General features: G+C 50.5%; 1 protein-coding gene across 1 annotated transcript in view; it reads right to left on the bottom strand.

Annotated features, from left to right (window-relative positions):
* Nucleotides 1-16,590, bottom strand: part of RHPN2 (rhophilin Rho GTPase binding protein 2) — a 45,151-nt gene that overhangs the window by 6,695 nt on the left and 21,866 nt on the right. Inside the window, exons 4-10 of the mRNA XM_069458523.1 lie at nt 14,760-14,835; nt 8,587-8,664; nt 8,120-8,244; nt 6,473-6,639; nt 3,654-3,841; nt 3,090-3,246; nt 1,347-1,466 (exon numbers count right to left, since the gene is read on the bottom strand). Of these exons, the coding sequence (XP_069314624.1) occupies nt 1,347-1,466; nt 3,090-3,246; nt 3,654-3,841; nt 6,473-6,639; nt 8,120-8,244; nt 8,587-8,664; nt 14,760-14,835 (911 nt within the window). The remainder of the gene's footprint in view (nt 1-1,346; nt 1,467-3,089; nt 3,247-3,653; nt 3,842-6,472; nt 6,640-8,119; nt 8,245-8,586; nt 8,665-14,759; nt 14,836-16,590) is intronic.

Raw genomic sequence — 16,590 nt, forward strand, 5'->3', positions numbered from 1 at the left:
AGCCCCACTGGCAGCGAAGGAGCAGCAAGTGCAAAGGCCCTGGGGCAGGAGCATACTGAGGTAGGCGTTCAAGGGCAACAAGGAGCTGGCAGTGTGGCTAGGGGGAGTAAGGGTGGGAGAGGTTGGAAAGGGGCAGGGCCAGACCATGCCTGACCTGACAAGTGCAGGATGAGGACCCTTACTCCTGCTGTGGGTGAGATGGGAGCCCACTGGCGTGTGGGCAGAGGACTGATGTGATCCGACCCACGTGACCGCACTCTGATGGAACAGAGGGAAGCAGGCAGACCGCTTATGAGCAGGGCAAGCCGTGTGACCTCTCTGGGCCTCTGTTTCCTGAGATGCAGAATGGGGATCCCACCAGCCCTATCTCACGGGGTTGTGTGAGTTTAAGGGAGTCGATGTTTGTTAAGCAAGCTCTATATGCGTGTTGCTTTGACCAGGGTGGTGGGATAAGAAGTGATAGAATTTGGGACATGTTTTCTAAGGGATTTGCTAATTAAATGTGGGGTGAGAAAGAGTGACAAGAGTAGAGAGTGATGGGAGGCCACGGCGGGAGGATCGCTTGAGGTCAGGAGTTTGAGACCAGCCTGAGCAAGAGGAAGAGACCTCATCTCTACTAAAAATAGAAAGAAATTATATGGACAGCTAAAAATATATATAGAAAAAATTAGCCAGGCATGGTGGTGCATGCTGTGGTCCCAGCTACTCAGGAGGCTGAGACAGGAGGATCCCTTGAGCCCAGGAGTTTGAGGTTGCTGTGAGCTAGGCTGACGCCATGGCACTCACTCTAGCCTGGGCAACAGAGCGAGACTCTGTCTCAAAAAAAAAAAAAAAGTGGAGAGTGAGCCCAAGGTTTCTGTCCTGGGCACCTAGGGAGATACAGCTGCCATCACTGAGACGGGAGACTGCAAGTGAGAGAGTGAGTGTGTGTGTGTGTGTGTGTGTGTGTACGCATGTGTGCATGCGTGTGGAGGGTGTGGGAGGGACCCAGGTTTTGGTGGTGGAGGAAGTCAGGTTTGCACATGGAAAGAGATCTTCACACTGGCACGTGGAGGAGACTGACCAGGACAATTCATTACGAGTCCTTAGGTGCTCTTGGTGATGAAGCCGTGACAGAAGAAACTCCACACACATATCCTTCCTCGTCGGGTTGGCCAAGGGCCCTCTCAGGGACCACTGGGGTGTCGGGAGACCGCCAAAGCCCTGGCTCCACGGTGGGAGGCCTGGGTGCTCTTGGAACCTGCTGGGGGACTCTGTCTCGTGCCTTCTGAGCCCAGTTGCTCCACTCTCCTGAGCCCTCCCCAGGGACCCGTCCGCAGCCGCCTGTGAGCAGGACCCGCACGCACCCAGCTGTCGGCGCTGCGGCTCGTTCTTCAGCGTGGCCAGAGGCGCCAGCCCCTCTGGCATGTGGTCGTAGAGCTGGGCCAGGCACTTCTCCTGGTGGTCCTCGTCTGCGCCTGGCTTCACTGCAACGAGACCCCAGGTGAAATCCCCGCTCCAGACATGGCCACAGACCCACTTAGCGATCTCTCCGTCAGCCACACCTCTAGGGCCCCTTCTTCTCCAGCTGTACAAGGCATTTGGGAAGACAGTCTGCCCCTGGACACCCCTCGGGCCACCCGGCCCCCACGCTTCTGCTCGCGGTGACTAACACACTCCAGGGGCTCATGGTTTGGCCCTGAGCCCCCACGTGCCCTCCTCCAAGTTACCCACCACACAGGACCCCCCAGCACAGCCTGTGCCCCGGCCCCGCCTGGCCTGCGCACCTCTGGAGGCCTCCAAGCCTGCAGCGGGGCCTCTCCTCCCTCAACCTCACCTCCCTGGTGCGCGTCCTCTTCTCGAACCTCGCAAAACCGCTTCCCGCTACCTCAGCTCTCCTGACCCCCGTTCCTGTGTGCACTGCTCGCTCATAGCTGTCCTTTCTCTCCTTGTTCTGCTGGAAAAGCCCAACTCAAATGTCACCGCCTCTGGGAAACCACCCATGACTACACCAAGGATTCCAACCGCTGCCTCTTTGTGTCTCCACAGCAATTACCGAGGCTCGATACAGGGTTTCTATCTGTTTCCCTGTCTTGTCCTGCAGAATAGACTATATAATACTAATGAGGCACGATACAGGGTTTCCATTTGTTTCCATATCTTGTCCTGCAGAACAGACTACATAATACGAACGGTAGCAGCTAAAACTTTGAGAGGGACTGAGATACACTACACAAGGCACTACTTAGCTCTTCACATAGACACTTAGTTTTCATAACAGCCCTTTATATACCCATTTTCTCTCTATATACCCATTTTGCAGGTGAGCAAACTGAGGCATGACGCAGCTAAGTAACTTGGCAAAGGTCTCTCAGCTTGTTAATGGCAGAGCTGAGATATGAGCCTGAACAGTCTGGCTCCAGGGGCTGCCCTTTTAATTACTCTGGGGGCTGTCTTGGTTAGTACTCGTCAATCAAAACTAACCAAAACTGCCACCCAACCTCTAGACCAGAGCCAGCACTAGGGTGAAGAAAGTGAGCCGCCTACTTTGGGCTCCACATTTCATTGAGTGCCAGGAACTCAGTAAACAAGATACATAATGATTTAATGCAAGTTTTAGAGGATCCAAATCAATGCAAAAAAGCCCGTGATAAACAAAACGCCAAAATTTCTTCTTGCCTCGGGCTCCAATACGGCTCAGCATAGATCCCTTATCGATCCCGGTTCTTATTTAAAATTTCCATCATCATAGATTTTATTGATTCATTTAAAATATTACCTTAAAATGTTCCTCATGTTGATTACTGAGTTTTTGGCAGCCCTTAGAGTCTAGATTCCAGGTGAAAAGTCATCTGCTTGCCCCTAGGCAGAGTTAAAGCTGCCCCCCTTCCTCCCCCAACAGGAGTTTGTAGCCCCCACTCCCACCCTGCCCTGTGTGACAGCCGCCTGGTCACGTGCCATTCTCGTTCTCTGCCTTCAGGCTGTGAGCATCTCCAGGGCGGGCAGGCATCTCTCACTCAGCTCAGAGTCCCCGTCCCGCCCCCCACAGCCCCCGGCAGCCTGACCACAGCCCTGAGCAGACCCCCGGCCACCAGGCACCCAAGCCTTACGCTGGTGGTCCATGAGGAGGGTGGCAGTGAAGTAGTGGGCCAGGGCCGCGTAGTGGTGCGCCTTCACGCAGGCCAGGCTGGCCCAGGAGTAGGGGATGTTCTCTTTGACCGGCGCCTGGCTCATGGCCGTGTGCAGCTGCTGGTAGACCTCTCCCACCTGAAACAGAGCGGGCACTGGGAAGGGGCAGCCAGGCGCAGGGGCCCGCACACAGCTGCCTGCGGAGAAAGAGCCCTTCCCTCCATGTGGTTGCCCCTCCCGGAGGCCGCTCCAGAATCTGGGAGCGGCTCCAGGCGACTCCTTGTGCTGTCAGCGTCGGGGCTAATGAGGGGGGATCAGGCAGCTGTCACTATTGCTGGTTTTTAGGCTAAGCTGCAGATGGAATCCGTGATCCGTATCTGAAGCACCGATATTTGCCAAGAAAATGCAAGCCAGCAGTCCCAGCCGGGGTGGGCACGCTGCCCAGGTCGTGGGCAAGCAGCCGTGGGAAGCCCCTGCTGCTTCCAGCACACCTGTACCAATGTACCCTGCCACCCCCAGAAGTCACAGGAACCAGGAAGTCTCACCTTGGCAGCCTCCTGAGCCACCTTCACCAGCATGAAGAATTCGTTCTGGATCCCAGGAAGGCAGATTTTCTCAAACACGCTTTCCTGCGCTTGTGCGAGCATCATTCTGATGAGCACGCTGAGCATGGCGGGGCTCATGTCGTAGCTGGGAGTGTGGGTGAACGTCTCCTTCAGGTAGTTTAAGACCCCTAGAAGTGTCACATTTTTGCTCATTAGTTTGGGGTTGCATTCACTTCACCGTGCTGCTGTAGAGAATGACAGAAGCAAAAATGTAACACTGGCGTCCTACAGCGTCTTCACAAATTGGATTCTTAATGACCATATGATCCAGCAATTCCACTCCTGGGTGTGCCCCACAGAACTGAAGGCAGGGCTTCGCTGTACCTGCACACCATGCTCACGGCAGCATCACTCACAGAAGCCAACAGGCGGAAACAACCCGAACGTCTGTCCGCGGATGAATGGACAGATACACGTGGTATGCGTGCACAATACGATGGAATATTTCTCAGCCTTCAAAAGGAATGAAATTCTGACACATGCTACGGTATAAATGAATATGTGCTAAAGTGAAATAGCCAATTGTAAAAGAACAAGTATTATATGATTCCATTCAGATGAGGTACTTAGAATAGTCAAATTCCCAGGAACAGAAAGTAGAATAAACGCTCCCAGGGGCTGTGGGGAGAAGGGGGAAGGCAGTTAGTGTTTGCTAAGTACAGAATTTCACTTTGGATGATGAAAAAGTTCTGGAGATGGACAGTGGTGATCACTGCAAAACAATATGAACATACTTAACACCAACGAACTGCACACTTATAAATGGTTAAAATGGGCCAGTTGTGGTGGCTCTTGCCGTAATCCTAGCACTTTGGGAGGTCAAGGCGGGAGGATTGCTTGAGGCCAGGAGTTCAAAACCAGCCTGGGCAATAGTGAGACCCCATCTCTACAAAAAAATAAAATGAATAAAAAATTAGCCAGGTGTGATGGTGACGTGTGGCTGTAGGCTGAGGCAGGAGGATCGCTTGAGCCCAGGAGTTGGAGGTCGCAGTGAGATATAATGGTGCCACTGTGCTCCAGGCTGGGAGACAGAGTAAGACTCTGTCTCAAAAAAAAGGAAAAAAAAAAAAAGGTTAAAATGGTAATTTTATGTTATGTGTATTTCACCATAATAAAAAATGGTTAAAATAGTAGATTTTATGTCATGTATACTTTAGCACAATTAGAAAACACTGGATTTTCTTCCAAAACACTTACATCGGTACTGAGCAAGGAAACCGGCCTCCCCTCCGCTGTCTCCCTTGGGACAACTGCAAGACACCCCACCCACGACCAGGCATTTGTGGGGGTGAAAGCGGGAAGCAGGTGCAAGGCTGAGGGGCTCACAGGTGACGCTCACACACGAGAAACTGGGGGCTTTTCCCTAGGACCCCAGAAATATCAATTCAGTCCACTCCGGTGGAAATTTTCATGCTGTAGCTCCCAGATGCCTTTTTTAAACTTTATTTATTTTTTCTTTTTTTTTTTTTATTTCAGCATATTATGGGGGTACAAAAGTTTAGGTTATGTATATTGCCCATGCCCCCCTCACCCCCCTAAACTTTAGAAAATTAACTGTCAGAAGCATTAACTGACAGTCAATCTGGAGCTGAAATATAATCTCCACGCAAATCCCATCCAACTGGTTCCTCTGGTTCTGCTGCCCTGCAGAGGGATGGCACCTGCTGCCAGCTAGAGCTCCCTGGGGGCTCCCTCGCACTCCCCGCTGCGCTCAAGCTTCTCTTTGTCTAAATCCCAGCAATCTGGGAGACAGGTCCCACGGATGCCTGCTCAAGAGTCCTCAGAAAGGCAGAAAGGGAGTGCTAGCCAAAGCAATCCACTCCCACTTGGAATCTCAGCATCCCGTTTCATCCCAAGGGGCCAATCATTTAACACAGGAGATCCCACAGTGAGCCCAAACGGAGAAGCCAGGGCTCTTCACGGGCTTGCAGAGCAGGTGAGATGTCCACAAAGGTTCTGTGCGGGTGGGGGAGGGGACCACGATGAGGGGCAGCACCAAAGGCGACACCCCGTGGGGCCAGTGTGGGGACCGTGCCGCGGTGTGCACTGTGCCCTGCCCCAGCCCACGTTCCCTGCAAGGAGTCTGCCCAGACACAGCCCTGCTGGAGGGAGCGACGCAGGACCCTGGACACACGTGAGCCGTACCAGGCTCTCCACAGCGCCAGGCCTGGTGACCCCAGGTGGGCGCTAAGCCGCCTCTGTCCTCCACCCCGCAGCTGTTCCTGCACCAGGGAGACTTTCAGGGGTGACTGACAGGGAAAAGAGGTTAAATGGGAAACGCATCTGCAAGTCCCAGAAGAAGGTGACAGAACAGCAAGGCATCCCTCGAATGAGGGCCAAGAACACCAAGCCCAGGCGCACACGTGACGGAACGAGCACAGGATAAAGGCGCAGGGGTAACACGCTCTGACAAGGCACACCTGACAAAAGGGGGAAAACGAAATGACTATTCGGGAAAAGTTGTTCCGTTCTTCCGCACGGCGTTGAAAGAAACAGTTATCCACTGCCGGCCCCGGGGCCACACATTTGGAAAGATTAATCGTTACCCACAGGACTCACCGTGTACCCGAGCCACCCCATCCCCACCCCATCCCAGACCGAGTGACACGGTTTCAACCGCTGAGCACGGGCCCAGGCCGTTCAGGCTTGTGAGGCAAGGCTGGGGCTGGGGAGGACCCCAAGACCCTCTTCAGCTGGGCTGCCCTGGCGCCACCTGGCAGGGCCCCGGTTCTACCTGGGCAGCCCTCGAGCAGACACACCTGCGGCTCTCTGAAAGGCGTCCACGGCGCTCTCCAGCCCAGCCTGCGCCTGCCGGTTGCACCGGGTCCCGATCTGCGTGTAGAGGGCGCCGATGTTGAACAGAACACTGGCCTTCTCCAGAAGCAGGTTCTGCTGGCTGACCGGGACCCCGGTGAGCGAGTCATACCTATTTAAAAGAACGCATACAAGTGACTTGGCTACTAAATGCCACTGCGGGGTGAAAATAGACAAAATTCATTTCCTGAATAAAATTCAAAAGCTACACGTGCAATGAGGCTTTTGTTCCCAAGCAAGATGACAGGTCTGATCATACTGAATAAAGACCCCCACAGCCACACACAAAAATAAGGCTTCTCAGCCAGGTGTGGTGGCTCATGCCTGTAATCCTAGCACTTTGCAAGGCTCAGGTGTGAGGATCGCTTGAGGCCAGGAGTTCAAGACCAGCCTGAGCAAGAGCGAGACCCTGTCTCTACAAAAAACAGAAAAATTAGCTAGGCGAGGTGGCATGTGCCTGTAGTCTGAGCTACTCGGGAGGCTGAGGCAGGAGGGTCGCTTGAGCCCAGGAGTTTGAGGTTGCTGTGAGCTATGAAGATACCATTCTACTCTAGCCCAGGCGACAGAGCAAGACCCTGTCTCAAATAAAAAAACTGAACTCTAGACGATAGATTCTAGGTGATGATGACGTGTCAAGGCAGGTTTATCAACTGTAACAAATATACCCCTCCGGTGGGGGAACTGATGGGTGGGGGCAGGAGGGTGGTGTAGCAAGGGGCATATAGGCTCTATACTTTCCGCTTAATTTCGCTGCGAACCTAAAAATCTTCTAAACAATAAAGTCTCCTAAATGAAACACAGCAATTATTAACCCCTCCCAGGATTTGTTTTGAAGTTCCCGTGTCAACCAGGAGGAAGGCAGGGAACTTCTTCCTAATTCCAGACTAAGGAGAAACCACCTGTAGCCCCGTCACCCACGAAGGCAGCTACTGCATTCTGACAACAGGTCATCTGCCCTTCCTTTCCAAAAAGCATCAGTAGCCACCTGTCTGCTCTGGTCAAATTTAATTCTGAATATACCCTTTCACTGTTAGGGTTTACTTTGCCTTCATCCACACTCCTAAGTACACTCAGAGAAGAGCCAGGGCATCTCCAGAGTATTTACACTAATCTTTGAAAATACCCATTTTGGAAAAGGATCAAATGTTCTGCTTCAGTTTTTAAAATCTGATCTATTTCTGTTTGCAGCCCTTGTCTCACTGGGACAAAACCCAAGTCTCTCCTGCGCCTGCTCTCTCTCTGTCTCTCTCTCTCTCACACACACACACCCATCCAACCTGGGATAAAAATCTTACTACTTGTTAGTTCCACCTCAGAGCCCCAGTGTTCCCCCAACGATACAATGAGCACAAAAAAATGCCTCTTCTCCTTGGCTCACTTGCTCTGAGCCGCAAGAAGCCACAGTCTGTTGGAGCCGTCTGCTCCCAGATATGCTTCATAAACAAACACCAATTTATTGGTCTCTCCCCAGACTCCCCCGCATAAATGGGGCAGGCAGGACAGGGGGCCGCTGTGCAGGGGGCATCCGTGGTGCTGAGGCCCCGAGACTGCCGCTGCCGTGGGAAAGCACCCTGCAGACCTCAGGCACCTACCAGGTAAACAAGAGCCCCATCTGTCGCGTGGGCGGGAAGAAGCGACTCTCGACAAAACCCAGCTGGAGGAAGTAAGTCGTCAGCAGTTCGACCCCGGCCTCGTCCCGGCTGGGCGTCCGACAAGACTGAAAGGACAAGAACCACAGAGGGTTGAGCAGAGGAGACCCCAGCAGCCGGCCCACCCCAGAAGGTGCCCTGCACACACAGACAGGCACCTTCTCGACTTCTGTGGCACCTGGGCCCCGTGGCCAGTACTGTGGACTCCAGGAGGTGTGGAAAGGGGGCTGGGATGAAGTCTGGAATCCTGGAGTCCAGCCCCAGCCGTCTCCCCTTGCATGGCTGGCTCATGCAGCAAGAGGAACGCACGACCCCGACAGCCACCATCGCCCCCACTCATCCCTGATGCCACCGGACCACAGCCTCAGTGATCAACCACGCTCCCTCCTCTGCTGCGCACAGAGACCTACTTGTCTCAGATCCATAAGATCCGCGATTTCGTCTTCATATAAACAGCTATCTTCACTGTAGTGTTCCAGGATAAAATCCTTCAAGAAAAATGAGATAAGATACCGTGAAATGTGATTCGAGACCATAAACCTGTAAAACAATAATATGGCAAATGTGTCCCCCACTTCTAAAAAAAAGAATACAGAAAAACACGAGAGATTGCACACTGTGGTGATTTTTGGAGTGGGGGGATTAGTATCTTGATTTTGTCTACGTAGACTTTTAAATGTTGCATGTTGCTTTAGTTGCTTTCGTTTTTAGGAAAGTGGAAGTTACTTATTTAAAAATGTCTTTGTAGTTCGTGCCCAACCAGAGATGCTAAAAAAAAAAGTCTTTGCAACATATTAAGTGACCCACACATTAAACAATGCTAGCAAACCTCACAGGTATATTTAGGGGCTCAGACCCTCAACCTTGGGCTGCCCTCAGAACCTGGGGACAGGATCTTCTTGGCGAAGGAAACCGATGTTACCAGGTTGCTGCCCTCAGGGGCTGTGCTGGAAGATGGGGTGGGAGCCGCTCTAGGCACTTCCCAAACGAAACACCCCAGTGAGACTCCTACGCCCTAACTGGGTCCACAACCCAGTATTTGGAAACTGTTCTGCGAGTTCATTCAGTCATTCAACAAACACAGATGGTCATTTGCCACGTGCCAGGCACTGTTCTAAGTGCTTGGGCTACATCACTGAACAAAGAGCCTTGCCCAAAGAGCTTCTAGTCCCACAAGAAGAGACAGACAATGTAAGCAAATTATACAGTATATTAAAAGATGACAAGTATTACAGGAAAAAAATAAGAGTAGCGTAAGGGACATTGAGAATGGCTCCTGCATAACATCTCCCACAAGCGCTGGGCTCCCTGGCTGCAAGGAGGTTGAGACGGACTGTTCAATTATGTTTTCCAAGTGTCTGTGAGTATTCTCTTTACACACCTCCATTGAAGCTCCTGCTTTTTACATGTTCAATACATAGACACACACAGGTATATACTTGTCTTACAAAAATGGGTTTGCACTGAATATACAGCTTTGCTATGCTTTTGTTTAACTTGGCAATGGATCAGACATTTACATATGCTATAATATATTCTGTAGCATGAGTTTTAATGGTTATATAATCCTCCACTGTGATGAATGTATTTTATCATTAGTTTATTTGACAAATCAACTGAGTATCTACTAGCCAATATGTGCTAGCCAATATGTACCAAGATTTTTACTTAAGTCCTACATTCTAAGAGACTTGTTTCCAAGTTTTTACAATTAAACACAATTTAGTTAACACCATGCTGACCATCCTTGTGTATACTCTTAACTAGTTCCTCAAATAGATCCCCAGAAGATGTCTTCCTGCGTCCAAAGATATGCAGAAGGTTCCTTCTGGGGTTTTTTGTTTTTGTTTTGTTTTGAGGTCGGGTCTCGCTCTGTTGCCTGGGCTAGAGTGTGGTGGCATGATGATAGCTCACTGCAACCTCAAACTCCTGGGCTCAAGCGATCCTCCTGCCTCAGCCTCCCAAATAGCTAGGACTATAGGCACATGCCACCATGCCTGGCTAATTTTTTTTTTTTTTAATAGAGAGATGAAATCTTGATATGCTGCCCAGGCTGGTTTTGAACTCTTGGCCTCAAGTGATCCTCCCACCTCATCCTCCCAGTCTGCTGGGATTACAGGTGTGAGCCAGCTAATTTGGTCATTTTTAACACAACTTTTCCTTTTGTTTTATGATGCTGTCAGAGATTTTCTTCATGACTTTACTTAAAGTGGTGATGTTTAGAATTGGTTCCTCTACTAACACGATGGCCATCTGTAAAACTTGAAATGGTTTTCAAGTGCTCTTGTGCTATTAGTGACATTAAGGGGAGGATGGTCACAAGGACAAAGTTGATCTGGGCCTCCCCTGCTGACCTCCCCGAGAGCAGCGTGAGGGTCCACTGCTCAGGGGATGCTCAAGGGAGAGAACTGCGTCCTTCCCGCTGCAGCACGGCCTGCCAACTTCCACTTCGGATACTGGCAACGACTCTCATGAGGGGAGAAATCACACTTAAAATAAGAAGTTAAAAGGGAAACCTTATGTTCACCTCAAGAAAGTCAGAGAGGATTCTGAGAAAATTCTAAATGTATTCCTGAATTTGAAACTTAGGAAACTAGGCTAGACGAAAAGTACGTAGTAGGATAAAAAATATCTAGCTGAAACCACGGTAAGCATCAGGGGCAAAATGAGGACTTTTACCAACATTGCTATTACTTATTAGCCTAAAGCTGCAAGTTCTCTAGCCAACAAATTAAGAAAAGTAAGATACATACATGAGAAAGAATCAAAATAATATTTTTTAACAAAATAACAGCATGTTTATGAAACCCAAAAGTATCAACTGAAGCATTACTCAACCAATAAGAATTCAATAAAGTGGCCAAAAAGTTAACATATAATAGTCAATAGTAAAAAAGTGCATAGTGTTCCTTTCTTATACAAGCAGCAACCAATTAGAAAAATGTAACCGAGAAACAATACCTTTCACAATGGCAACAAAGTACAACATTCCTAGGGGTAAAATGGATTTAATGAAGCAGACAATTATTAAACTTTACTGAAGGACATGTGTTATTGCCTTCTTTCTGTCATTTATTCATTAAATCATTTTTTAACAAGACAGACGTGGTCCTTGCCCCCAAAAACCTTGCTGTTAGTTGACCTCGACAACGGAAAATATTATTTTTGCAGATAAAAAGAGGCAATTTTGTTTAAAGCTATGAATCTAATGCTATTTCAATCCAACTCAAGAGCACTATGGGGGCGGGTGATCTTGACAAAACATGGAAGCAAAAACGTGGGGAAAAAAGCCAAAAAAGTTTGGAAAACATGGTAACACAAAGGAGGCTTGTTCTACTTGGTGTTAAAACGCACAGGGACTAAACGGGGAGAAATGGCCAGGCAAGAACCAGATATGGATCAGAAACACTTACGCAGAGGTGAGAATCATGTAATTTACAAAAGCCATCATTCCTGTAAGTGGCACAAGAATAGCACATCCATCAGGTCTAGGCAGGAAGGAGGCACACAGTGTGACTGATGTGCGTCTAAAGAAGGGACTATTATGGGACAGAAACAACCGTCTCAAAAGGAAGGTAAAAATAAACACACGAGAATATATTTAACCCCAATACTGATCAAAGAAATGCAAACTATAATAAGATATCATTTTTGCCGGATTTCATGGAAATCAAAAAGGTATTTTTAGAAATCAAAATCATTGATTATAGTGCAAATACAGGTTGAGGAGGATAAGAAGTCGCACACAGTCGGCAGGACTGTTAAGGCAGGATGACTTCTGGTGGGTAACTAGGTAACATGTTCTCTTTGACCTGCCAAATCCACATCTGGAAATTCATTCAAGGGAAATATTCAGGCGGTGGCTCTCGCCTGTAATCCCAGCACTTTGGGAGGCTGAGGTGGGAGGACGGCTTGAGTCCAAGAGTTCAAGGCTATAGTGAGCTATGGTGGAGCCACTGCACTCCAGCCTAGGTGACAAAGCAAGACCCTATGTCTAAGAAAAACCGAAAGGGAATATTCAGCAAAGAGTGCAAAGATGCTCAATGGGGAGTTGTTGACGATAGCAAGCATCTGGAAGCTTCCTAAAGAATTAAAATGAAAGACGGCTTGCTTTGTGCCTGCTATAGGCGGACACCAAGCTAAGCCCTTAATGGATGTAGCTCATCCAACCTTCACTCCCGGCACCCTCACGCGGCAGGGCCCTGATTGGAGGAAGAGACCAGAGTGTCCGAAGATTAAGTACTGAGCAAGCTGCATAGCTCGGTGGGGAATGATCTTCACACGTCTTGGTATTTTCTGAATGTTCTGCAATAATGTTCTTAATCAGCAAAATAAATAAATAGCCCAGGAGTTTGAGGTTGCTATGAGCTAGGCTGACACCATGGCACTCTAGCCCAGGCGACAGAGAGAGACTTTGTCTCGAACAAAATAAAATACATAAAATAAAATTGAATTACCCTAATTACGAGTGCTGAACCACTTCTGTGATGCCTGTGTTCTCTCAAGCACAAATGTGCAAGGAGAAAACACAGAAAGCCTCCCATACAGTCTCATTTCTGTACGACTGACATTTGTAGAGTCCCTTTTAGGCTAAAATGACATGGTTGGAAGCCTCGGCTGAATAGCAGCTGGCCATGCCCACAACATGTGATTTTTTTTTTTTCCACTTGCTTTCATGTGGAATTCAGCACATGACCTAATTGGACCCTCAGAGATGCCTATAAAATCCCTAAGTTTCTCCAAGAGAGTCTCCCCTGTAAGTGCCCACATTCCTGTAGCGCTGGCACCGAGCAACAGACAGACTAAATCTTAAAGAAACTCTTCTGCAAAAGCAACCAGAGACATTTCCACAGACACACGGAGGATTCTGAGCGCCACAGACCTGCGGCACGGAACATCTGCGAGTCCCAGCAGCCTGTGGAGCCCCGGCGTAAACCTGCTGCTCCTCAGTTGCTTCCCACCCAGAAAATCAACCTTCCAGTACGCCCGAGTCCTGAGACGCTCCCAGCTGCCCTTCTCCAACTCCAAAACACACCCCAGACTCAGGGACCAGGACCTGAATTTAAACAACAATTTGGTCAAAAAGGCCCAACTATAACCTAAACATTTGTACCCCCGTGCTCTGCTGAAAAATAAATGAATGAATGAATGACTAAAAACAGGCCCATCTGAGGTTAGGCAGCTCAGTCTCTGTTTGAGAACAAAGATCAAGTGCAGAAGCTTCCAAAATACAAACCAATTGCTTTTAAAAGCAGTGATCAAATGCCATGTGATAATTTTTTCTTTTCTAGACAAAAAGTAGTCTAAGATGAGTCAACAGGGTTACTATGGAAAGAAAAGTAATTCTTTTTCATGATGCTGGATTAATTCCTGTAATGTGCACCACCTTCCACCTCATCCCCTCTTTCTCCTCCTAAATGGAAGTTAGAAGTGATTCAGTGATACTCAATTGATGGAGTTGGGGAGAAGGAAGACAAAGAGGAGGGAATCCGAGGCACAGGACGGTCTCCTGGCCCTGGCCTGGGGGTGCAGCCTCTGCTGTGTGAGCCATCGAAGCCCCTCTCCCACACCCCACCTGGAGCCCCATTGACCCCCAGGCCCCCGTGGCAGGGCTCGTGGCATCTCCAGCACCCAGCACAGTGCCAGGCACTGGGGGGTCTATAAGCATCTGCTCAATGAGAGGGGAGCCCGATTTGAGGGGGGGGGAAAGGAACAAACAAAACACTGTAAGAGTTAATTCAAAGATTAAAGGGTAGTGGGAGGCCAAGGGGGGAGGAACACTTGAGCTCAGGAGTTCGAGACCAGCCTCAGCAAGAGCAAGACCCTGTCTCTCCTAAAAATAGAAAAAATTAGCTGGGCATGGTGGCGCATGCCTGTAGTCCCAGCTACTCGGGAGGCTGAGGCAGGAGGATCGCTTGAGCCCAGGAGCTTGCTGTGAGCTAGGCTGACGCCACTGCACTCCAGGCCAGGTGACAGAGCAAGACTGTATCTCAAAAAAAAAGTATTTCAAGGTAGTGAATTGACATCTTTTGATTTACTCTGAAATAAGATGGATTAATAGACACGGGGATGCCTAGACAGACAGATGTGATAAAGCAGTTATAGTAAAATGTTATGGGTAGAATCCAGGTAGTAGAAGGTACACAGGAGCTCACTGTAAAATTCTTGCCATTTTTGGATACATTTGGAAATTTATATAATAAAATATTGGGGAAAAAACTTTAGCTATTCCTTCCAAAACACGGCCTCAACTGGTTACACAATTTAGGAACAACGATACTAAAATAGGACACAATTTTCAGATGCCGTAGCACATTCACCACAGACCCTCTTTGACTCGGCCTCCCCAGGAAGGCCAGGCTGGGTTTCCAATCCAACCTCTCCAGGCACCCAGGAAAAAGCTTCGAAAGTCACCAAAGACAACGGCAAGAGTATGGGACGAATAAGTACACAAATTCTCTGTGTAGCTGGCCAAGAGGGGTCTCGGGGTCACCTGCAGACATCAACTGACTCTCGGCCACCACGAGGGACACGCCATTCCCGTATTCCCACCGTGTCCAGTGCCCACTGCTTTGCGACTTACCTTAAGGACGACTGAAAAGTCGACATCTTTCGTCTCCTTCAGGCCGAGAGGAATCAGGGGGATTGTAAATGCCTCCCTATGAAGAACACAACAGAGCATGTGAGCACCTTCCACCAGGGCACTTTGCACCTCACAGCCTGGCCCCCCGCAGCCCAGCCCAGGTCCCACCCGCTCCTCGTGCCTGTCCCGCGCACACCTGGCTGACGGGTTCATTTCCCACAGGGTCACGCCTCTCCCTCTGCTCTAAAACTGACCCTGGCTCCTTATGACCCTGGACCACTCAGCCTAAGACGCCGGCCCCCTGCCCCTCGACCCCAGCTTGTCCCTCCAGTCTCAACGTTTCCTTCAGCAACTGTGCTGAGAACCTATCGCACGCCAGGGTCTGCTCCTACCCAGGTACACACTGGGGTTTTGTTGTCAGCCCCAGCCCCCTTCTCCTCCTTCTCTTCCTCTCCTCCCCGCGGGGGGCCCACCTGTTCGCTAGCTCTCCAACACACCCCACACACTTACAACCCTGGTCTCGTAGGGGCCTGCTCCTTTGGGGTATGCCAGTCTAAGGGTCCCATCACTTGAACAAGAAATGCCTTGAGGACAGGTGCCCCCTTCTGACACCAAGTACCCCAGGCCCCCAGCCTGAAGTGAGGACAGCCACTTCCCCTCCACCTCCTCTCCCCTCGCTGACCACTCGGCCACCCACAGGTCGCCCTGGGAGTGCTCCCCGAGCCTGCACTCCTAGGGGCAGGGCCAGCAGGAAGTGAACCAGGCTCAGGCCGTGTTTTGCAAATAGGGATTTAGTTCCCTGACCTGTAACAGGAGACCTCCTCGGGCTGCGCAGCCCAGCCCAGAGAGAAGGCCAGGAGGGCTGGGCAGGGCTGGAAGCTGAAACTGCTTCTGTGGTACGGCGGTGCTAAAAGCAGGCGAGACCCAACCCAGGGACACGGCTTCCCCAGAGCCCCCGGGGAAAAGCTGGACATGAGGGTGGGCGGGGCCTCACTCCCCCAGACCCCACCGCCCTCCTGTCCTCGTGCCACATAGGGCTGGAGGCAAGGTCTGCTCTTCCTGGGCCTAATCAGGCAACCAGAAGGAGCACCGAGTGCCCACACTAGGGCACCCACCCCAACCTGGCACTAACGTGGCTCTCTGGGTGATCTCACGCCTCCCTGAGTTCTCTCATCTGCACAACGAGATCATTTCTTTCCTGCCTATCTCACAAAGTGTTTGAAGACCAACTGTGCTAAGAAAGAAATGAAGCACTTTGAACACAGAGCGGAGAACCTGAATGTAGGGTGTCATGTTGACTGTGTCCTTCCCTGTCCCCTCTTCCCAGTGGCACCGGGGTTTGCCTGGCCACCCCAGAGCCACGGTGACCACACCGGGGGCCACAAGCGCACGGCTCTGCGGGGAGCCCCGCCGTGGACCGCGTCACTCTCCGGCACAGCAAATGCAAGCAGGAAGCGGCGACGTTTACCACCGAAGTTCGGCCCTGCCTTGCCTCCTCGAGGAACTTGGACCTTCTGGGCAGAACACTAGAACTGAACACCGGAGTGCAGTCTGGGAGGACCTTCCCTTTGTTGTCACTCTGACCAGGTGCTCCAAACCGCACCGGCAGCACCGTGAGGGCGCCGGGCACAGGACGTCGCCAGCAGAGGTTTCAGGCACCAAACCTTCCCCGCGGCTCTAAGAGACGCCCCAAGTGCTGTGCAGAGGATTATAATCAGGAAATGCACACTCCAAAGGGACCTAAGGTTCAAACATGTCTTCCTTCTGTTAATCCCAGGTGCTGTTTTCCATCTCTGGGGCCCACCTGTTTTTCGAGAAGTGTCACGTCCCC

This window comes from Eulemur rufifrons, chromosome 24, assembly GCF_041146395.1.
Source record: "Eulemur rufifrons isolate Redbay chromosome 24, OSU_ERuf_1, whole genome shotgun sequence".
NCBI classification, from domain to species: Eukaryota; Metazoa; Chordata; class Mammalia; order Primates; family Lemuridae; genus Eulemur; species Eulemur rufifrons.